The sequence below is a fragment of the Cervus elaphus genome, chromosome X (genome assembly GCF_910594005.1).
Source record: "Cervus elaphus chromosome X, mCerEla1.1, whole genome shotgun sequence".
Lineage (NCBI taxonomy): Eukaryota > Metazoa > Chordata > Mammalia > Artiodactyla > Cervidae > Cervus > Cervus elaphus.
The window spans coordinates 155547109-155570494 of NC_057848.1; the positions used below are offsets into that span (position 1 = coordinate 155547109).

General features: G+C 43.7%; 1 protein-coding gene across 8 annotated transcripts in view; it reads left to right on the plus strand.

The window, feature by feature from the left end:
- Positions 1-23386, plus strand: part of MAP7D2 (MAP7 domain containing 2) — a 97718-nt gene that overhangs the window by 46253 nt on the left and 28079 nt on the right. For 4 of the 8 annotated variants that reach the window (XM_043897682.1, XM_043897675.1, XM_043897679.1 and 1 more), the window contains exons 3-9: positions 786-949; positions 7687-7801; positions 8869-8967; positions 11039-11149; positions 12989-13111; positions 15752-15882; positions 17423-17532. In XM_043897682.1, the coding sequence (XP_043753617.1) occupies positions 786-949; positions 7687-7801; positions 8869-8967; positions 11039-11149; positions 12989-13111; positions 15752-15882; positions 17423-17532 (853 nt within the window). The remainder of the gene's footprint in view (positions 1-785; positions 950-7686; positions 7802-8868; positions 8968-11038; positions 11150-12988; positions 13112-15751; positions 15883-17422; positions 17533-23386) is intronic. The other 4 variants (XM_043897678.1, XM_043897677.1, XM_043897681.1 and 1 more) reach the window with 4 other exon arrangements.

Consider the following 23386-nt stretch of genomic DNA (forward strand, 5'->3'; position numbering starts at 1 on the left):
TCTTCAGGCAACTTCTCCCCAGGGCAGCTGAAGGGCCACCCTTGGAGGAACAGAGAAAATCGACACAGAAAGCCATTTCTATGTTAGGACAGGGAACCAATTGGGAAACGCTGTCCTATTGGGAAAGGCTGTCCTACCTTGCAGGCTGTGGACAGAAGCATCAGGGCTGTTCCCCACAGGGTGCCACAGGTAGGTAGAGTGGCTTCCCTAGGGCACTGAGACAGAAGAGGAAATTTTGAATCCTTCTCCTCCTCCTGGTCACCTCAGACATTGCGTCCTTCAGGGAACCCTTGCCTGCTTGGCCAGGTGGAGTTAAGGCCCCTTAGTAAATGTCTCAAGAGGGAAAACAGTCCTGTTCATCCTCTTCTGTTTACTTTCACCCAGTTCAGCATCTGGTATGCAGTGTATGTACAGCTAATGCATCCTGAATGAAGATACCCTGATAGCTCTCGTTTCTCAATCCCCCATGTGGCCTAGCCATTGGGACAAGTCTGACTTGATGTGATGACAGACAGCTCCCACGTGTAGGGGCAGTGACTGTCTACTTTCTCTGCATTGTCTCATTCGGTCTTCACAACACTGTGATGTTGCACATCCCCACTTCACAGAGGAGGAAACTGAGGCAGACAGAGGACGAGGTTAATAGGCCTGGGGTCACCCAGCTAGTGGTGGAGGTGCCAGAATCCTTCCTCTCAGTTCAGTCTCACTTCTGCATTGTTGGTATTAAGCCAAACGGCATGGGGTGCTCCGGTAACAACACTTTTTTTCTGCCTTCCTTCCCCCAGCTGCCCGGGAGCAGCAAATCCTGGAAAAACAGAAGAGAGCCAAGCTCCAGTATGAAAAGCAAATTGAGGAGCGATGGAAGAAGCTGGAAGAGCAGCGGCAGCGAGAGGAGCAGAAGAGGGCAGCTGTGGAGGAGAAGAGGAAGCAGAAGCTCCGGGAGGAGGAAGTGAGGGCCGGAACAGGAACACAGAGGATCCATTCAACTTAGCAGTTTATTTTCTGTGTGACCTCAGATAAGCTGGTTGGCCTCTCTGGGCCTTAATTTCTTTGTCTCTGAAGTGAAGGGGGTGGACTTGGTGGACTCCAAGACCTCTTTCAGATGTCTTCTCTGATGCTAAGACTCAGAGGGGATTATGGGTGGGGACTGAATGACATCCACCTGGGGGTTACTCGAGGCATCCATGCTTCTGGGGCAGACACGAGGCTGGAGGAAGGGCTGTGAGTGTAGAGGGTAATGTGACCTTGTAGTCACTGCTGGAAAATCAAATAGTCTACCTTCCAATACAAACATGCTAGTCTATTTATATTTTAATGCAGGTTCTTCTTTTAATCATCCTTTCTCTCTAGTTATGTTTTAAAAAAGAAATGGAATGTAATTACCTGACAGAGTCCTTTATTACTAATCTTTGAAAGTATATTTAGAAAGCATATTTGGGATATAGATTTTCTTAACAAGTATATTTTAAGAGTATAATCATAGCCTTGTATCAGGTGATGATCATTTTTTATTCATAAGGTATAGTGACTCATCATTTAGTATGAACAATATAGAGGTTTGTTAATTGCCAGTACTGTAAGATAGAGTGAAAAGTGGAAGTGTTAGTTGCTCTGTTGTGTCCGACTCTTGGCGACCCCATGGACTGTAGCCCACCAGGCTCCTCTGTCCATGGGATTCTCCAGGCAGAAGTACTGGAGTGGGTAGCCGTTCCCTTCTCCAGGAGATCTTCCTGACTCAGGGATCAAACCCAGGTCTCCTGCACTGCAGGCAGATTCTTTACCATCTGAGCCACCAGGGAAACCTATAAGATACAGAGATGTTGGTATAAATTCAGTATTTCTTTTAAATTTCTGAATTATCACTGTCTTTACCCTTTGGTCTTTTTTTAACTTAAAAAAAAACCCCACAATTGTACACACATACACACAGTTAGAACCATCTTTGCCCACAATGGACAGGCTTAAGTGGCAACTTCTTTGTTCCTCTTAGTGAATGGAGGCCTGAGGCAAGGTCTTAGTCACAGTTCACTGTTGCTGTCTCAGCGGGATCCCTGTGTGCCTTTGCGAGCTCCTGGTGCAAATCCCAGCTCTCCCACTTAAGCAGCCAGCAGCCAAGGCCAAGTCCCACAGCCCCTCTAAGAACTCATTCTTCTTAGCCCAGAACAGAGAGATAGTCACAGGAGTTAAAGAAGGTGACTTTTGTAAAAGTGCCAGCAAAGCACTAGCACAGAGTAACTGCTCCCTTCGCTGACTTCAGCTGACCTTAGCTGAAGCACAGTCAAGAGAGAGCTACCCAGAAAAGATGATGGCACAGGGTGTGGAGACCAAGAGAGAAGCCACAGTGAGCTGGGCTGTTTCAGTGACCAGGACGGACCTCTCCTTTCCCAGCCTGGGTGTTTGTCGTGAGTTGCTAGACTCGCCCCTTTCTTCCCACCCTCCCATCCTTGACTCACAGCTGGTCTCCTTCCTCCCTGCTCCCTCCACTGCCACTCCTGACCCCCTGAGGGATTGCTGATTGCAGGGAATGCTTGTCACTGCCATTTCCAGGAAAGGGTGCCTCAAAGACACAGGAGACACTTCCTCAGCCTCCACCACACCTGACAGTGCCACACAGGTCCACCTCTGAGGCATTCTGTACTTTGTTCTTTTATTGAACAACAGTGCGAGAGGCGTTTTAAGTCAATCATTTTAAATCAGACTCCAGTCTCTTGCAGATGAGGGAATGTCATGCCAGCTGGTTAGTCCTGATGCAGCTGACTCGCTAGTGGTTGTGCTTGGGCTAATTTCCTGTTTGCTTTGTCTGCCCCCGTTCACCCCTTACATGATGATGGTGGGCAATGGGGCAGGCTGGCTGCCTGTGGCCAGCAAATACACGCCAAGCTTGCACCCCCTTCTCCCCAGACACAGCAGGGCAAGACTGAGAGTTGGGCCTCCCATGGATGCAGAGTAACCTGAGGAAGCAGTGGGCTCCCTGCCCTACCTGTTCCTGCCCTTAGAGCCCCAGGAGACCTCAGTGGAGATCAGGGACTCTGCACATGCAGCCTGCTTGTCACTGCTCTGCTGGGGCCGAGGTCCAACTGGCATTCTCGTGAGGGATCTTTGGAGGGGATGGATAACTCTCTGCTGCGGGAGCCTTTCCAAAGGAAAGCCTTCACTCTTGCCTCCATGGTTCACTGGAGATCTTTTGGGAGGGCTACTCCCTGCTTGGCACGTGGCAGTGGAGATGCTCCACAATGCCAGGATCATCTCAGTCCTTTCTGTCAGGGCCCATCTCTGTCAACCAGGGAGAAGCCTCTATAGGATGATGGTTCACTCCATTTTGCTCCTCTAGCTTGCTGGAAAGTGTGTTCCCCAACAACTCCTGCCTCTCCAGTCTGATGTTAGGAGCTCAGAAAAGGCCTGTTGACTCCTCACCTCCCCACCAGCCCTGCCCTGGCTCCAGGTTCCTATGGTTGTTGGTATTGCTGGCGCTCTTGGTAACACCTCACATCTGTGCAGGTGAGCCCCAGATGCCTCCTCTCTGACACCCCAGAATCTCCCAGAGATGTCAAAGCCTAGAAGGTAGGCAGGCCTGTCCTAGGGAAGGGGGAGTCCAGTGTCCACTTGACAGCCTGACCTTGAGCTCATTCTCTCACTGAAGGCTGCCTTCTCCTCAAGGTGGGTTCTTACAGAAACCCTCACATGCCACATAGCTCCCAAGCATCAAGCTTCTGGAACCAGAACCTTAACCTCCCTGGGTTAAGGGTGACAGCACAGTGTACTCACCTTTCTCCACTCAGGGAAGTATAGTTTCATGACTAGGAGCCAACTCCTTGTTCCTCCTGCTAAACATAACCAGGAGAGGCCTCTTTCAAAGAGTACCTTCATCTTTGTAATTTACTTTAACACATCACAACTTCTCATCTTCTTCTTGCTTGATACCTGACAAAGCCCACCAGGCTGATTGTAAAAACAAGACCTTTCTGAACTCAACTAAGTGAAAACTTCCCTAAGATGAGAGCTGGCTGCTCTTAGAGGGCATTGGCTGGCATAGGGCCATGGTGATTACGTGGCTTTCTAGCCAGATGTGAACGTCTGTTTCCAGAGAAAAAGGCCCTCCACGGAGCTCTGCTTAGGACCATTTGGGGGCTTGTCCCCACGCTGTCATTTCCAGAATGCATGGAGTAAGGGCAATGGAGAAGGTATATCAACCCTCTACTCCTGCCTGAGACAGCTGTCTGGGTAACAGTGGCAAGGCCGAACCCTGCCACAGGCTTTTTATACTGCTTGGCCAACTCAGAGCATCACCCTGGTTGTAGTTCTCCTGTAAGTTCATCCAGGCATATCTAGGGCCAGAGCTCAAGGGGTCAAGGTTGAGTTGCCCTCATTCCTTTCTTCCACTAAGCCCCACCTAGGAGAGGACATTCTAGGGACAAGAGTCTGCGTTGCCCTTTCGCCATCCTCTTTTGATGGTCAGATGATACTTAGGAGAGCCAGAACTTGGCAGGATTTGCAGTATGCAGCTCTGATATTTATTAATACTGTTCTTCTGATGTGATTGAACTTTCTCAACATGCTCCCTCATGCTCAGGCTTTCTTCTAACCAGTGGTTCTCAGTACAATCCCAAGACCAACAGTACCAACATCTCCTGGAAATTTGTCAGAAATGTATTCTTAGGATGTTCACCTTGGACCTGCTAACTCAGAAACTCTGGCGGTGGGGCACAGCAACTGGTGTTTTAACAAGCCCTCCAGGGGATTCTGATGCAAGCTCACTCACATTTGAGAACCACTGCTCTAAATTGCCATGTTAATAATCCTCCTCTTCAAATTTGGATCCAGTTAGCATTGGACTTATTATGCTTGCTATTATCTTGTAAATTTGAATGACCTGTAATATAGGTAATATCATCATCCCCATTTTATAGACAAGGGAACTAATGCCCAAGGATGGCATCAAATGATTTACTCGGGATCATGGGGCTAAAAGATAGCAGGCAGAAGTGGGATTTGAATTCATATCTTCTGACTCCAAATCTAGGATTCTTTACAGACTTACCACAGGAAGGAACAGAAAGATCCACACACGTACTATGTAATGTGGGACTAAATAGGACTAACCTCTAATAAGAGTGAAGTTTTGGTTTGACATGTTTGGAAAAAGCATCATCCCATTCTGACAACTTTGGGTTTTATAAGCCCACTTACCATAGAGCTTGGTTTGTTGTTGTTCAGTTGCTAAGTCGTGTCTGACTGTGTGACCTCATGGACTGGAGCCCGCCAGGCTCCTCTGTCCATGGAATTTCCCAAGCAAGGATACTGAAGGGGGTTGCCATTTCCTTCTCCAGGGGATCTTCCCAGATCAGGGATCAAACCCACATCTCCTGCATTGGCAGTCAAATTCTTTACCACTGAGCCACCAGAGACCTTGATTATCGCCTATTTTTCATCATCTTCCCCAAAGTGGATGACACAAAGTGATTGTGTCTTCTCTCAAGGGTAACGTCATTTTCATAAGCCTGCTTATGGTTCAAAGGAATTAACCTCTCATGGTAGAGTTTGGAGCAGCTCAGTGGATTGGGGACGGATGACAGGTATTTTTTCTAAAGGTAACTTATTGACTCAGGAGTGGCTCTGGCTGTGGATGGCATTCCCTTACGGCTATGCCCCTAGACAGCTGTTCAGTGATGCGACTGGCTGATCAGTCTTGGTGTTCTTAGTTCTCATTAGTGTCCAAACGGATGAGCAACTATCTTGTGAGGTCCTTCTGGCATGTAGGCAGTCTCCCATAACCCACTCAATACTAAATTCACTCTGAGGTGAAAGATTTCAACACTTAGATTAGGTCATTAGTTAAATCAGTTCAGTTCAGTCACTCAGTTGTGTCCAACTCTTTGCGACCCCATGGACTGCAGCACGCCAGGCTTCCCTGTCCATCACCAACTCCCAGAGCTTACTCAAAATGAGTCGGTAATGCCATCCAACCAGCTCATCCTGTCATCCCCTTCTCCTCCCACCTTCAATCTTTCCAAGCATCAGGGTCTTTTCCAATGAGTCTGTTCTTCCCATCAGGTGGCCAAAGTATTGAAGTTTCAGCATCAGCATCAGCCTTCCAATGAATATTCAGGACTGATTTCATTTAGGAAAGTTAAATACTTGATGTTAAATCTACATAATGAATTACTGTTGAGTTCCAATCTTGAGTGACCAGGCTTCAGTCCTCAAATAGTTAAGAAGTTCTAGTTCCTCCAAGCCCCTATCTTTTCTTGTACAAACTGCTGGGACTGACTGTGAGAATTTAATGGGCCAGGGTCATGAGAACAGGGTTCTGCAAGGAAATGCACACTCATGATTGTAGAGTCTTAGCCAGAAAGTAGTGCACAGTTAATAGCAAATACAAATCTGAGATTTACCAGAGGAAAGAAATACCCTTTCTGCTCATAGGTCCCTGAAGAGGCCATCTTTTAGTGCAGTGCTCTTTGGAGGAAAAGTTATGCAGCAGAGTCTGCGATGTGGAGAATGCTCATTTCATTCCTCTGGTATGGACAGAAAGGTAGATCCACGTGTCTCCTAAGTGGCCTTTCTGTGTTTCAAGTGAGTGAAATAAAGGAGCCTTTCCCCACTTCTTAAGTCATGGTCACTCCTTTGGTGCTGCTCTAAATTAATTTTGCTCACTTCTTTATTTAAGCCATGAGAAAATAATATCTTTTGGGTTTGAAGTTTGACTAGGATTAGCCCAGCACCTCAGGGTTAGTTTTATGAGGGTGAAAAGGTGTCCATGCAACTGCTTACCCTGCGGACTTTCTCCAGTGGAGGCAGGGAGTGGATTTGGGATTTGCAGTGTCATTGAGGTTGTGGGGAGCACATAATTAGGACAGCTTCACTCCAGTGCCGGGGAGAGATTTGCCAGCAATCAGGCCCAACTTTATGAAAAGAAAAGTTGGGTTAGTACAGGGGCATGCTTTTGATAAATGCTCTGTTAGGAGAGAAGCCTGGTTGTTGTTTTTATCTTCTGGCTTAAAACTGTTTAGTTCTTCCTCCCTTCCCCCCATCTACATGTGAGAATACATAAATGCTTAATTTTGTAGTCACAAGTTTCCCTACTCTTATGTCTTTTTAAATTTTGAAATATGCAGTATTATCCCCAGAATACTGTGTAACACGAGCAGAAAAATGTTACAATGTAGAACACAGTTAATTCCCCTTTAAGAAGTTCTAAGATGAAAATGGGACCTTGTAAAACAGACTTCAAAGTCATGGCGTATCACCCCAGAAAGTTATGCTTAAGGCTACTACAATTCAAATTATACTTTAATTTCAGTTTGCTCAAATCATAGTGCTGTATGCTTTTCAACTCGAGAGGATGCAGTTGGTTCTAGAGCACAATTCCAGTTCTGCTGGATGGGATTGGTGTCAAGGAGTTAACTCTGGCCTGGCACTATTCTTAACCAAATCAAAGCCTGGCTGCTGCAGCAGCCGCCTCTCTCCAGGGAAGGGAGAGGTGTTGGCGCTGGGAGCCCGCAGTAGCCGCAGCGTTTACTCTCCGCCCACTAAGAAAGCGCTGGTGTGGTGGGGCGAGCACGCGTGCCTGGGTTTTGGATGCAGAGCAAAGAGCCCTGTCTGGTGACTCACGCCCACGCAGAGGCACAGCAGTGCGGTGGGGCTGGGTGTTTAATGTTGCTGCTCTCTCTTGCATGAACTGGACAGGAGCGGCTGGAGGCGATGATGCGCAGGTCTCTGGAGCGCTCGCAGCAGCTGGAGCTGAAGAAGAAGTGCTCGTCGGGAGGAGCATCACTGGCTGCCGGGCCCGGAGGACGTGATGGTGAGTGAAAGACTGTCCCTGCATCACAGGGCCTAGTGGGGAGATCTCGGGGCAGGAGGGGGAGACCATGGGCAGGCCAGCACCCACAGGATCTGGGGATACTTTATACTGGTCTGCAGGTACCTTTTTCAGATGTGATGTTTAAAGCTTGCCAAGCTTCCTGTGTATGCATTTCTTGTGAAGGAGATCTGTTTATTCTTCTTGCTTGCAAACAGCAGTTGATACAGTAACTGGGCTTTGAGGTAAAGCAAAAGAAAAAGCAAAGAAAATGACTGTAGAGCCTGGTTAATTGGATCCACCTAGCAAGCCCAGAGGTAACCTGATTTCAGGGAAGGTCAATGGCTGTGGACTAAGTCATGGCTACAGTTTGACTGGGAAAGGCTGAGCAACAGTAACCCTAAAGGGGGGCTGGGGTTCTTCACTCCACATCATTTATTTCTGTTGCTCTTTCAGTTTTGTTTCAAGGTGACTTATTTATTTCATTATCCAGTTCATACTCATTTTTAAATTTTCAGATGTTTAATTTAATGTATGGATTGTTACTAGTCCCTGGGTGGCTTTGCCGTCTTTTTAGTGTCTTCTTTTCTGTGTCTGCCATTATGTTATGCAGGAGTTGTATACCAGCTCTTTCCGAGAGCAAATGGGTTTACATGTGTGGTACAGTTTCTTGGGGACTTCTCTGGTGGCTCAGAGGATAAAGCATCTGCCTTCAATGCAGGAGACCTGGGTTCGATCCCTGGGTGGGAAAGATCCCCTGGAGAAGGAAATGGCAACCCATTCGGTATTCTTGCCTAGAAAACCCCATGGATGGAGAAGCCTGGTGGGCTACAGTCCATGGAGTCACAAAGAGTCGGACACGACTGAGTTATTATATTGTTCTTACAACTGAAGCGACTTAGCATACACAACCTTTTGTCAGTGAATATGCTTTTCTGTTTTAATCTGGAGAAGTTAACAACCCATCCCAGTTACTTTTTCTAATTTCCAAATACTAGCTAGAGTCAACCAGAAATTGGAACTTTTTTCTTTTACCTCTCTTTGGTCTGATTTTTTTTTTTGCTGTGTAGGTGAATCAGGAAATACCCCACCCCCTCCTCTAGGTTTAGCAGCCAGCACCCTCCCTCTGGACCCAGGGACCACTGCCGCCGCTGCTGAGTCAACCAACGGTATATCTGAGCATCACTGTGCCATGGCGTTTTGTGATGACTGTCCCGGTCACCTTCCTCCATCACTGTGTCTGTCTTGAACACTTTTGCAATTGATTTGTTAGAACTTTTTTTTCTAGAGATACAAATGACGTGCCCATATTTCTTTATTTGTCTTCATGGAACATGCATGCCTTACATCCTAGCACCCTGGAGACATTTCATCTTTAGCTCACTAACTTCTGCCTTGAAAATGTTGTCAGTCTTTGACTTCTGTGCATTTAGATCTTTAACACTCTCATGTATCACTGGTTTTAGGCATTAAGTAGTAGTGTATTTCAGTCACTTCTGGTCACCAAAACCTATAATTATACAGTGTTAGGTATGAATGTTATGGATTCCTATAGAGGCATTTGAGTTTATCAGTACTAATAATGTGAATCCAGACAAGGAGATAAATTGGCTTCGTTCTTGATTTCCTCTCTCTAATAGGCTCTCTGTTTTGTATACAGGCCTGGGAAACTCTTAGGGTCTAGATCAAGAACAGAACTAGCAAAACCTTGCTCCCATTTAATGATGACTTCAGGAATTCAACCCATCTTTGGCTGGCAAAGAAAAAACAAGATGTAAAGGATACAATATTTACCACCTACCCAGAAGGTCAAATTATAGCAGTAGGAATAAATACCCTTGGTTTCCAGCATTTCTTTGACAAAGGATAATTTTTATTGGTGCTACTGAATAGCAGAGTCTTTGCTGCCTGGACCGCATTCATTGTCATGTGGGCACTGGCCTTCTGCCCACAGAAAGGGGCAGGTAGAATTGACAATTACTCCTTGGAAATCACACCAAGGGCCCCGGCCCAGAGTGAGGTGTGGTATGTGACCAGAGCCCTCATTTTAAGGGAACACCCAAAATCTCAGTAATCAAGATAAAAGAATATTTTAATCAAAATCACTGCAGAACAATCCATGATGAACAAACTATTGAATTTCCAAAGACTAGTACCATGCTGAGCCATATGGGAGCCTGAGGCAGAAGGGGAAATACGTATCCCTAGAGACATGATTTTATTGTAATTTCTAATGGTTATTTTTTTCAGAACATTGAAATACTTGAAAAAATTACTGAAACACTGAAAAGTATATTAAAACTCATAACATTTAAAGTTTAAGTATTTTATTTATACCCAAACAGTATCATTTTACTGCAGTCTAAGTTATTTAAAAATTATTTAGGATCATCAGTTGGTCAGGAGAAATTGTCACGCATGGCACTTCTTTCATTTGAAAACAAGATGAATAGAAGAGCAGATTTTGAAAATATTATTGATGAGTTTGCTTCCTTTAGAGCCAGGGCCACGCATCTTTCCTTTTGCCTAAAGCTCTGACACAGGTACTGTTAGCACCTCTCCAGTTGTTGTGATGATTTCCTTTACAAGCCTGTCTAAAATAATGGCTGAAAGTAAGAGCACTAAACCCAGAACCACATGTTGAAATCCTAACCATAAACAGTCAGAGCCTTTTGAGAAAGGGCCATTGTGACCCCGTTTCTTGATAAGAGCAAGAAACCAACTGCTAAAGGTTGTTCTGCTTTAAATACAGCTCTTTGCTTTACAAATTACTCCTCTCTGCAACATGAGCTCTAGATAACCTCAGAAAAAGTCCGGTTTCAGCTCACACAGTCTCAGTCAGATCGTAGAACATTTGGCAGTGGTGATTGGTCTCTCAGTCCAGGTTGGTTTTGTTTTCGTGTGGTCTGAATATACTTAAAAGTCCCTGGACACAAGGAAATGGTTGGCTGGTGGGATTAGCATGGCTTTAGTTGAACATTTGAGTGAGGTTGAACATTTGAAATGAAAGAGAAGCACAAAGTTGAGCAGTGAAAGAGAAGAACTTGCTTCAAATGGATGGGTGCTGTGGCCCAGGCCTTCTCAGACATGCTCAGTAGCGAGCAGGGAGCTGGAGGCAGCGTGCTGTGCTGCAGTGGTTTTAGAGGCATGTGGATGAGGAGAGGAAGAACACCTTGGAAAATGTGTTTCTTGGTTGAAGAGTGGTGTGAATACCAATGTCTTTAATGCATTTCTCTGCAGCATGTGACAAACTTTCAACATCAACCATGAATTTGCCAAAGCAGACGGAGCCTCCCATGAGTAAGCGCCTGTCTTCATCCACTGCGGCAATATCCTATTCCCCAGACCGAGGCAAGTGAACGTGTAGACCTGGTCTCTCCAGTTTTCTTCTTTCTAGTGTGAGCATTGGTGTTAATGTCGGTCTTTGTGAGAGCCCCTCTTTTGAGCCTTCTTCAAATACCCCCAACCTCCTAGCCTTGTGATCTGTGTGTGGAAGCCCCTGGGCCTCACTAATGGGACTTTAGAAAGTGGCATTGCTCTTTAGAGCCAGGTCATTGTTGGAAAGGGACAGGAGTTAATGCTAGTCTCCCAGTCTGAAAGAGACTTCCGTTTTCTACAGTGCACATAGACGTTATCGTGGCCTGGAGTTAATTGACCAGTGGACAGATGTGACTGTTAAAAAAGCAACTGCCCAGTTATTGGTGCGCTATTGTTGGTTAGCCAGACACAGCAGGATTGATGAGGCAGAGGTACGTGGGAGACTCAGATATGTGAAAAAATGGGGCTCTGCTCTTGTCTGTGATCTGTAAGCCTACTCATTTCTGTTTGGAAAAGAGAAGTTCAGAACTAATATGAAATCTTTAAAAGGGTAAAAGAATGGATGGCATTTTCTGTTTTGAGGCGGGAGATGATGGGTATAGGACAGTGCCAGTTTCAGAAACTGAATAGATTCAGAATCAGCCATGTTCTAATGGAGGCTCAGAGAAGGCACTGTAAGTCTGAATTGATACCTTTTAGAGTATGTAGGTTAAGGAAGGAAGGGAAGCTCTCCATGCATTAAATGCGTTTCTTAGCATCAGTGAAGAAGTGTCTGGTGCTAGTGGCGTTTTTAACACGTCGAGTCATCACCAGGGGGTACGCAGGATGATGTTTGTGACTTTGAAGATGGCAGTGTGCCTTCCTGGTTTTCTTCCTCTGGCTTTAACTTTGCACCTCTAGCACAGAGGTCTGTCCTGTGTGTCAGAGAACCCATGAGTGTCAGTGTTGATGATTTCTGATGCAGTTCATGGGTAAGTGCTAGAAGCCTTGAATGAACTAAGAGTTGGATGAGAAAACATCTACATGCTTTTAACTCTATGTATCTGTTCTATTTGTATGTCCTGTATGTTTTCATTCATTCATATGGTAACAAATTGATGTTAAATTCATATTTGCATTGATTAATGTATAAAGATAATCAGTATGATATTTATATATTGTTGGCTGCTCAATTATCTGCTTGTGGATTATTAATTGAAACTTTGAAATTCCAAAACCATTTTTCTGGCTAGTGAATATCCAAAAAATACAAAGTAATTGAAAAGTTAATCCATTATCACACAATATGTTCCAAACCATCAAAACGACATTCAGTCACTAAATTTTAGAGTATGAATACTGCTACTTAACTTCCATTAAAGCTGATAATTAGTTGGCTATTTTTATGTTTCTTGTTTAATCTTTGCCCTTGTTTATATGTGAAAAAGTATGAAAGGATGCACATTTCTACATTAACAAAATCAGTGTGTTATAAAATATTTCCCAACAGAGGACCTAAAACAAGTGTTTTGTAGGAGTAATCTTTTTTTCAGTGTTAGAGCTACTTTGGTGAGTAAATGGTTTCTTGAGTCCATATTACATCCTGAAAGATGGGCTAAGTCTCTTCTGGTGATACATTAATTCTGTAGTAGCATATTGAACGAATTCTGGCACCCCAAGAGAAGTAACGCACTCTCCCAAGCTCTAAATGACACATTGTCCGTTTTCTTTTACTGTGACAAGCTCCAAAGCCATCCTTTGCTACAGTATTTTTATTTTCCACATTCATTCTGCCACCCCAATATTGATTTGCATCAGGCACTGTGTTGTTTTAGGCATTTTATTTTGTTTTGATTTTGCTTTTTAAAATTTTCATTTGATTCCATCCCTCAGCTCATGGCATGCACCTTAGTCCCATGGAAACATTTCTTGTTATGCGACTGTTGACACCCACACAGGCTTCTTTAGCCAGAAGCAGAAGTACACTCATGCTCTCTGAGCAGGCCAGTGACTCAGGTAAAAGAGGCCAAGCTGGTGACACTGAGGAAGGTGCCCCAAGTGGTATTGGTCGGCCTATGAGTTTTTCCTGAAGTTTTGTATCTTGCTTCCTGTTCCCTGGCTTCATGAAATGTCTTCAATGGTTAATAACATTTTCTATCCACCAGTGTTTTACTGTTGCTATGTTCCTTGTCTTTCAAGTGTTACAGAGGTGAGTAAGTTATTTTATGATTGAGGGCATGTGGATTAGGAAAAGAAATCCTTCATGAGCTCTGGAGGTTAGTAGACTTTTTTAACCAGACAGTGTGGTAAAAATAGCCTATACACTGCAATCTAAGAAATCCCGTAACTAGCCCTACCACTTACTAGCTCTTACCACTTTGGGTAAGTTAATTAACCTCTCTAAGCCTCTGTTTCCTCATCTATAAAGTGGAGTTATTTTAAATTGGCATGAGGGTTAAATGAAATAGCACAGTTCTGGGCACAGTAAGCACAAATATCTAGAGCCTCACTACTCAGGCTCCACCAGACCTGCATACTGAAGTCCAGGAAACACTGGGCCACATCATCAAAGCCTTTCCTTGACCAAAGCAGATCAGACTGTCACGGCATGGTGAATGGGGACTAGCATTCTCTGTTTGCAAATAACGCCATGCCTACATTAGGCATGTCGGGTCTCCATCTCAGTTCCCAAGATATAGTGTATTCAGTGAGATAACATATAATTGACATATTGTCCTCTACCTTGTTCTGTCTGTTTACAGGTAGTTGTGCAGAAACAGCACAGCAGAGAATATATAAAATGGCCAATAAGCACATGACAGGATGCTCAACAGTCTTAGTCGTTAGAGAAATGCAAATCAGAATCGCAATACCATTTCATATTTACTAGGATGACTAAAATTTAAAAAAAAAAGATAATACAGTTGACTCTTGAACAATTTGGCAGTTGGGGGTACCAGCCGCCTCAGTCAAAAATCTGCATATAACTTTATAATCAGCCTTCTGTCTTGGTTCCCCATACAGACTCAACCAACCACAGATAGTACTATAGTGTTTACTATTGAATAAAATCTGACTGTAAGTGGACCCATGTGCTTCAAACCCTGTCTTATTCAAGAGTCAGCTGTAATATGTATTGGCGAGGATGAGGAGAAATTACAGCCTCCGTACATTGTTGGTGAGAATGTAAAATGTTGCAGGCGCTCTGGAAAACAGTCTGCATGTTTTTCAAAATGTTAGAGTTACCACATGAACCAGCAATTCTACTCTGATGTAGAGTCGAGGAAGTTGAAAACATACACAAAGTATACGGGTCTTAGTATTATTTATATTAGCCGCAAGGTGGAAACAACCCAGATGTCCAACAACAGATGAATGGACTGAAAAAAATGTATTTATTTATAAAGTAGAATATTATTCAGCTGTGAAAAGGAATGAATTACTGACATGCTACATGATGAACCTTGAAAACATTATTCTCAGTGAAAGAAGCCAGGCAGAAAATGCCACAAGTGATATGATTTTATCTATATGAAATGTCTGGAATAGACAAATCCAGAGTGACAGTAAACAAGTGGTTTGCTAGAGAGGAAGGGGAGTCAGTGCTTAATGGGCACAGAGTTTCTTTTGTGGAGATTGAGAATATTTTGGAATTAGACCATAGTTATGGTTGCACAACCTCTGAATATACTAAAAGCCACTAAATTGTATACCTTTAAAGGGGTGACTTTATGATATATGAATTATGTCTCAAACAAACAAAAAGTTCCTGGAAAGTAGGAAGTATCCCCATTTTGAGAACAAAGAATGCATCAAGAGGACCACTCCTAGGATCGATGATTCTCTAGGAGGTCTCAGAGCTATGATTTATCACAGCAAATGGCTACAGAGCAAAATAGGTAAAGGGAGAAACTGCATGGAACAAAGTCCAGGGAAGAGCAGGCACAGGCTCCCAGCATCCTCTCCCAGTGTAGTCACACAGGACACATTCCCCCAGCAATGAGTTAGGACATGTGTGAAGTGTTGCCAACCACAGAAGCTCATTATACACTCAGTGCCCAGAGTTTTTATTGGGGGCTGGTCACATGAGCACCCTCTGCCAGGTCCATGCTCAAATTCCAGACTCAGAAGAAAAGCATGTGTTCAGCATAAATCATAATGTTTGTACAAACAGCTTAGGCACAGTGACCTACTTATCAGTTAATGGTGAGAACCCTTCTGAAATCCAAGTTTCCAGAGGCTTACAAGGGTCAACCTTATAAACAGGCCCTTCCAAGGACAGCAGCCAGGTCTGCTATGTTAACTCTCTCTTGTACAAGGGAATTGACATTTAGAGAGATTAAGTAACCTACCCAAGGTGAACCAGCTATTAGGTGATGGTGCTAGGTCCACCTGGCTCCAAAGCCCAGATTTTGAATTCCTGAAATGACCTAGACTCTTCAGCATTGAGCATGGGAGTCTTTTAAGATAGCATCTATTCTGCATATACTAGAAAAAGTATGGCAGTGTTTTGAGAATGTGGATTGCTCATGTCACGTTTTAACTGAAATGTGGTGTTCTTCCCAACTCTCTGCTTTCCTTCAACTTTTCCGTCTGTTCTCCCTGTCTCTGGCTTTTATACTGTAACTCTAGTATCCCATGCCTGTCCCCGTGTAGCTCCTGCTGGCTCCCTTAAATCTTCCTACAAGTCTTCTCCCACTCGAAATGTCGAGAGGAAGAAGATCGCATCTACATCTGGTGGAGGAGATGCTGGGAAAGGCGCCCCTGCCGGAGTGGAGGCCTCTCCAGTAGGTTTCTATCCATTCACCTCTTGGGACTGGGTTATCTTACATTGTGATTATTCCCTGCACTTGACCTGGGGTCTGTTTCCATCAGTCTCCAGGGACTGCTCAAGGAAAAGATTTGGTTTTAAATGGCACCCAACCTTTGAAAATCCTGTAACTTTTTGCACCCTCCTAAATCTTACTGCCTTGAAGTAGATTTTCAAAACCCTCAGAAGGAGGTTGGGGGGTCAGAAAGAATGTTCCGAGTGCCCTTTCTCTGCTTCTTTAAGAATGTCTGCTTCTGGGCCAGTCTTGCTTCTACAGGCAACTAGAACTGAGGTTCTGGGTCAACTTTCATCCACATCAGTGGCCTTTGAACATTTTTGTTGTCTTGCTAACACCATCAGTAAGACAGATGTTGAGCAGTATCCCCAATTGTGTCTGTTTAGAAATTATATATGCCATATTACTTTCATTAGTTACCACTTGCTGTGTAACAAATCACCCCAAACCTTAGCAGCTTAAAGCAAATGTGTATTACCTCACTGGTTCTTTGGGTCAGAAATTGAGGACATCAGAGCTGAGTGGTTGTGGTTCAGGGTCTGTCATGAGGGTGTGGTCAGGACTGCAAGCAGCTAGGACTGCAGTCGTCAGAAAACTTGTCAGGGGTTTTCCAGGATGGCTCGTTCACGTGGCTCTTGGCAGGAGGCCCCCATTCCTTACTGCATGGACTTCTCCATAGAGCTGCTTGAGAGTCCAAACAACATGGCAGCTGGCTTCCTCCAGAGCAAAAGATCAAAGAGAGAGAGAGAGACCAACTCATGCTTGAGAAGGGAACTAAGCTCCACCTGTTAAAGGGAGGAGCATCATATCACGTGTGGACTTATTTTAAATACCACATTACCATTGGGCATTTATTTTGTAATACCATATTTATTTTTTTAATCCAGTATGATCCTGAGCTTCTCACAGGAGAAGTGAATGTTTCAGATGCTAGGGTTTTACTGTAGGATGGATTACTGTGAAAGGGGGCTAATGTATGTGGGCCCCATGAGGATTTGCTGCAAAAAGTTACAATAGGGAGAGAAAAGCACCACCGTCGTGGAGCATCTGGTCTGGGCCAGGCCCAGGGACCAGTGTGGGGCAGGCCATGGAGATGTTGGGGGATGGAGGGGTTACAGTCCCTGTTAAACCAGGTACACTGTCAAGGTCTCCAGCTCACTGTCTCGCACCCGTCTATAGCTATCTTATAGTGATTGTATATCTTTGTAGTCATTCCAGGTTCTGTATGTCCAGGACCATAATCTGGTTCCCTTGTTAGCTTATTGTAAGATAACAAGGAAAAGGAGGTATTTATGTTTTAAGACTGAAATTTTTTCCCCTAACTGAATGACCTAAATGTGATGATCCCCTGGTGCTTTTCTGCAAAGATTGCCATGGTGGGAAGCAGTATAGCTTTGTTTGGTTCCTTCTGAAAAAAAGCTGTGCGTCACTTCCATCTGGGGTATTTTTAAAAATCATGGAAGTGATGGGCCATGGCTGTCCTATTCTGTGTCTCCTACAGACAGAGAAGATGAAGAGGGGGCCGAGAGCAACTGCTTCTGTACCCAGCGTGGGCCTCATGTCTCCTCTGAGAAGCATTTCTAAGAGGTCGTCTTCTCCTGTGACATCTAAGTAAGCCTCTTTCTCCTTCGCCACAGTCACATGCAGTTTGGGGGGAGGCTCTGGGTGGGGTGGCATGTGCCTCCAGCTCCCCCACAAGGCGTGGCCAGCTCTCTGAGGTGTGCTATATGTTTCTGGATAAACAGTGGGGTCTTGAGGGCTTCGTTGCCTGGTGGTATTGGACCCTGATTTATGGAGATGATCCACTTGGCCTGTTTTCTTTTGGTGAATCAGTCCCCTTCTACTTTTCTGGCCTTCTCCTCCAGCTGCATCTTGAGTGAAGGGATTGCATTGTACTTGAGCTCTGAAGCCCATGTGCTCCATGCTTGTTCTCATGCCCTCTCATCTTATCTATCTCTTTAACAGAGGCAATAATAACTTCTCAGTCACCATCCGCAGTGTGTTTTTTTAATAATAAAGACATTATATTCTTTTGTTAAGAACTGAGTGAACTCACCAATGAAAAACTGTGTGACTGAAAAACAAATGTACACTGTGTGACCACTGACCTAAGTCTTTTAAATATTTTACTAAATATTTTACTGACAAGAATAACTCAATATATTAATAACTCAATCCAGCAACAGAATGGAAACATCTTCAGAAGTACTGAGGAAGAAAGAGAAATATGATTTTAATTTGGAAAAAAGAAGATATATATATAGAGAGAATCACATAATGCTTGTTATAGTACAACAGTTTGGTTCAGAGAACATAGGAAGAAACCCAGATTTTTAATGAACACTTGGGAATTAAAAAAATATATATTTCAAAGTGATGTCAGCTCTTATTTCTGATTTGTTGCTTTCTGAGACTGTTCCACTAATATTGTTTTGCTCAGAGATTGCTGTGATTTTGATAAACTGCTAATACTGGTTATTGATGTATCTGCCTTCCATAGAGAAAATCTTTCTGTAGCATATTACTGAATTCATAGCGTTTTTTTTTCCCCTGAAGTCCATTGCATTCTTTCTGTGCCTGTATTGCCTGTCTTTGGTTATGGTATTGCTCTTTTGCAAACTTTAAATCCATTAGGTGGGCTTTGAGGTCTCTGTCTTATTTCTGAGCCTTCCATTTACATATCACTGCTCTGGTATCAGTTTGGGACATTGACATTAACAGGGAGAAAAACCTGTTCCTACTGGGGTTTTTCCATATTCCACCCTGTCTTTGCTGGATATTGACTCTTTGTCCCTGCATCGATAGTAGCTGGCAAGTTTAATCATCATCATTGTACATTTCACAGAGATGAACTGGGTGGGGGAGGGTAGAGGGCATTCCCTCTGTAGAGATAAGAATTCAGTTTTTGGAAGCAGGCTTGTAGTGGGCTCTGTGCTGTTTCTTTGAAGTTGAAAATCTTGAAGGTTGTGTTTCAGGAAATACTTTATATTTTAAAGGACATAATATTTGAATGTTGTAAAGGCCTTCTCTGACCAAAGAGACTCAAACACAATCCCAGACTTTTTATAATGTAGTTCAATTTAGAGAAATATTTAAAATTTCCATTCTGTCCAGTATTGAGCACCTAGTAGATGCCTCCTAAGTATTCGTGGAATGAATGAGGGCAGGCCACTGTGCTAGGTGCTCTGGAGAATCCCCACGCAAATGAAAGTAGTCTCCACTTGGCTGGGCCCCCGGTGACAGAGGAGGTAGATGTGGACCCAAATAAGGACAGTTCTAGGCCTGCTCCAAAGAGAGAGCTGCGCACCTTCAACTACTTGTCCCTCAGAACTCAGCTCAGCTGGCATCCTCTCCAGAACCAGCCAGAGTGGAATTTGCCCCTTCTTTGTGCTCATAGGACATGCCTGTGTCAGTCCTTCCTTCAGCAAACACCCGTAGAGCACCTACTCTGTGTCCAGCGCTCTTATCAGTCCTCGTGGAGCTTGCCTGACAGTAAACAGCAGATATAAAGCAGGTGGTGATAAATTCTGTGAAGAAAAATGAGCCTGGGTCAGATGGCAGAGAATGGCAGAGGGGAGTAGCTAGACCAGGTGGTCACGAAATACTTTTCTGAGGAGGTGACGTCAGAGCAGAGCACCCTGCATGAGGCGAAGGAGCAGGATGAACTGATATATGCTTCATTGCACTTGATTTCTTGCTTGGCTGCCGAGAGGGCAGGGGCTGACTCAGTTTATTGTTGCACAGTCTGGGCTCAATATGAGTCTGTGGATGCTTAGCTGGGGGGCGTGAGGTGGATCTGGAGGGCAGAGTGGTCTGAGTAGGTATGGGCAGTGCTGGGGCCAGACCTACCCAAGGACTCAGACCTTTTGGATCCTCATTCCTTCTAGAACATTCATCAGTTTATTCTCCCACTGAGCAGTTTCTTAAACATTCTGTTTTCTGGGCTGCATGCTTCACTTGGGGAATTTTTAAAGGATGAGGGATAATGGTTTCTATACCATGCTGCACAAGATTCCTACCACTTTCAACAAATTGATAGACTAGCTTTAATTTTCAGAATCCTATACATGCCATCTCTTGCATAGGCAGGAAAAAGAGCACACACTACCACAGCTGGACTTCTGTGCACAGGGTGCCCTGGGGATAAAGATTGCTCAGGCACCTCCAAATCAGAACTACCAAGTCAAGACATCTAAGGAATAGCAAACATTTCTTGATTTTAAAATGTTCAGAAAGAAAGTTGTTTCTCCCGGGGATGAAAAGTAGTGAGTGAACTACAGTGGGTATGGGCTAGGTCTGAGACATGTGGAAAGCCAAGTAGACTGCAAGTAAATTCTGAAAATCCAACCAAACTACAGCAGTGAAAAAGAGTGGATTTCAGCTGCCCACAAGCAGTGGGTGGATTTCAGGTATGCAGTGTTAAGCAGAAGAAGGAAGTTGTAGAAGAATGTCAGCAGTGATTCCATGTATCCTGAGTTCCCAGATGTTCACACCCAGTGTGTTTTTAGGAATATAAATGTGGTAAAATGATTTTTAGAAAAGCTAATAAAATGGCAAACATAAAATGCAGAATGATGATGACCTTTGAGGAGTAAGTGGGGGTGGGGTCAGGAAGGGGCATGTGGCAAATCCTGGCCTAGTATGGCTTCCTCTTGCACTAGTTGGTGTGCGTGTGAACGTTTCTTATATCATTCTTCATATGTTTTGTATTTTATAAGTAATCTTTTGTATACTCAATATTGAAGAAAGATGAAAAAGAAACACTTGATTTTTTAAAATGGTATCACACAAAATAAACCCCAACCACATGGGCATTTTCAGCTTTCCCTTTGTGTAGACCAAGCGTGTGATCTTTACAGCACACTGGAAGTGACATGGTTTTGAATAGCATGGGATGGAGGCTAGTCAGACACTATGAAGGCAGATGGGACTTGTGATGAATGGCTCTGACAGTGCATTGTTCTCCTCCCAGATCTGTTGTTGTTGTTCAGTTGTTAAGTCGTTTCTGACTCCTTGCAACCCCATGGACTGCAGCATGCTAGGCTCCCCTGCCCTTCACTGTCTCCCAGAGTTTGCTTAAACTCATGTCCATTGAATCAGTGATGCCATGCAACCATCTCATCCTCTGTTGCCCCCTTTTCCTCCTGCCCTCAATCTTTCCCAGCATCAGGATCTTTTCCAGTGAGTCGGCTCTTCACAGCAGATGGCCAAAATATTGGAGCTTCAGCTTCAGATCAGTCCTTCCAATGAATATTCAGGGTTGATTTCCTTTAGGATTGACTGGTTGGATCTTCTTGCTGTCCAAGGGACTCTCAAGCACCACAATTCGAAAACATCAGTTCTTCAGCACTCAACCTTCTTTACAGTCCAACTCTCAGATCCGTCCATGACTACTGGAAAAACCATAGATTTTACTATACAGACCTTTAGACAAAGTGATGTCTCTGCTTTTTAATATTCTGTCTAGTTTTGTCATAGCTTTCCTTCCAAGGAACAAGTGTCTCTTAATTTCATGGCTGCAGTCACCGTCCACAGTGATTTTGGAGCCCAAGAAAATAAAGTCTGCCACTGTTTCCACTTTTTCCCCCGTCTATTTGCCATGAAGTGATGGGACTGGATGCCATGATCCTAGTTTTCTTAACGTTGAGTTTTAAGCCAACTTTTTCACTCTCCTCTTTCACTTTCATCAAGAGACTCTTTAGTTCCTCTTCACTTTCTGCCATTAGAGTGGTATCATCTGCATATCTGATGTTTTTGATATTTCTCCCAGCAATCTTAATTCCACCTTTAGATTCATCCCAGATCTGAACAGTTAAATCACTGTAGGGTGGCTGTGCATATTAATAGCATTGTTCTTTTAAGTGTTCAAGGTTATTTTCATTGTTGATTGGCATTGTCGGGTACTTGTATGGTTTTAGAAAACTAGTTTCAGCAACACTGTTAAGGAGGTGGATGGAGCATAGATTGTTTCTTATAACCTAGAGAAAGGAAATTGAGTGTGACCAAGTGGATTTACCCAGTCTGTCTTGCCTTTGCCTATGCCTGTTGGTGCTGTTTGTACTCATAGTTCTTCTGTGTGAAATATTCTCTAATGGTTTCAGATTCTTAGAAATGTATTCCAAATTGGTTTGGTCATTATGATGGGAAATGTATCCATTATCCTTTGCTGCTGTGACAAGCTCTCTAAAACCTAGTGGCATAAAACAACAATTTGTTATTAATTCTCACAGCTCTGTGACTTGGGCTTACTTGGAGGGTCTTAGTTAGGGTCTTTTGTGTGGTTGTTCTGTGGATTAACATGGGCTTACTGGAAAGTTCTCACCCTGGGGGTCTTCTCTGCAGTTATGGTTCACTGTCAACTGGTGTTACAGTTACAACCTAAGGTCCAAGATGGCCTATTAAGGATTTTGGCCCATAAACCCCAGTTAACGCCTGTGCCTCAAATTGGCACAGCATTCCTTCTCTGCTGTGTTTTCTTGGTCAAAGCAGTGGAAACACCTCAGAATCAATGGAATGGAAAAATAAACTTGAAAAGATTATGTGAGGTGGAAGAAGATATTATTGGGGCCATCTTTGGAAAATTTAATCTGCCAAAGATAATGACTTTCAGAGATAGCTTGCCTGAGATCAATTTTGTATCAGGAATCTAAGTTAATTTCATTTTATCATGCATTAGAAACAAAACAGATAGTCTATATGAGGGAAGGAATTAAGGCAAGTTGTCTGATGGCCCAAAATAAGCACCTCCCACTTAGAATCACAAGTTCCTGGAGCCAACCTGTCTATGCCTTTCATGGTTGAGGGCATTTAATTAGTCACTGCCAAGCACCATTCCCATAGGCTTCTTTGGTAGATGTGTGGCAGCATTGTTCCTGCCCAAATGAGTATCTACAGTGGACCAGGGCTCCCTGCAGTAATGGTTTAACTATTGTGTGTGTTACCACCATCCTTCTCAGATAGATTTACATTCTTTCCTGAAATTTTTCTTGAAAAGGATAATTGAAAATGTTAAGTTATACCCCCTGCTCACAGCCATACTTATATACTCACCCAGTCTTGGTCCTGTATTTGTCAGTCTTAGTAGAGAATAATTTGAGTTTAGACCAATTTTAAAAACCTTTTTATTTTGAAATCACTTCAATCCTATAGAAGAATTGTGAGAATAGAATAAAGAACATCCTGTTAGCATGTAGCTGCATAGACTTCATCATTCCCATCCGCTACTCACTCTCATGCAGTCTCCATAGATACACATTTTCCGAGAACCATTTGAGAGTCATTTGCAGACATCCTGACCCTTTATCCCTAAGAATGAAGATATTCTCTTGTGTGACCACAATATAGTTGTGCAAAGTCAGGAAAGTTAACATTTGACATGATGTTGTTAATTTCAAGATTGCAATCTTTGCCTGCTGTCCCAGTGAGATCCTCTACATCATCTTTTTCCTGGTCCAGAATCCAACCC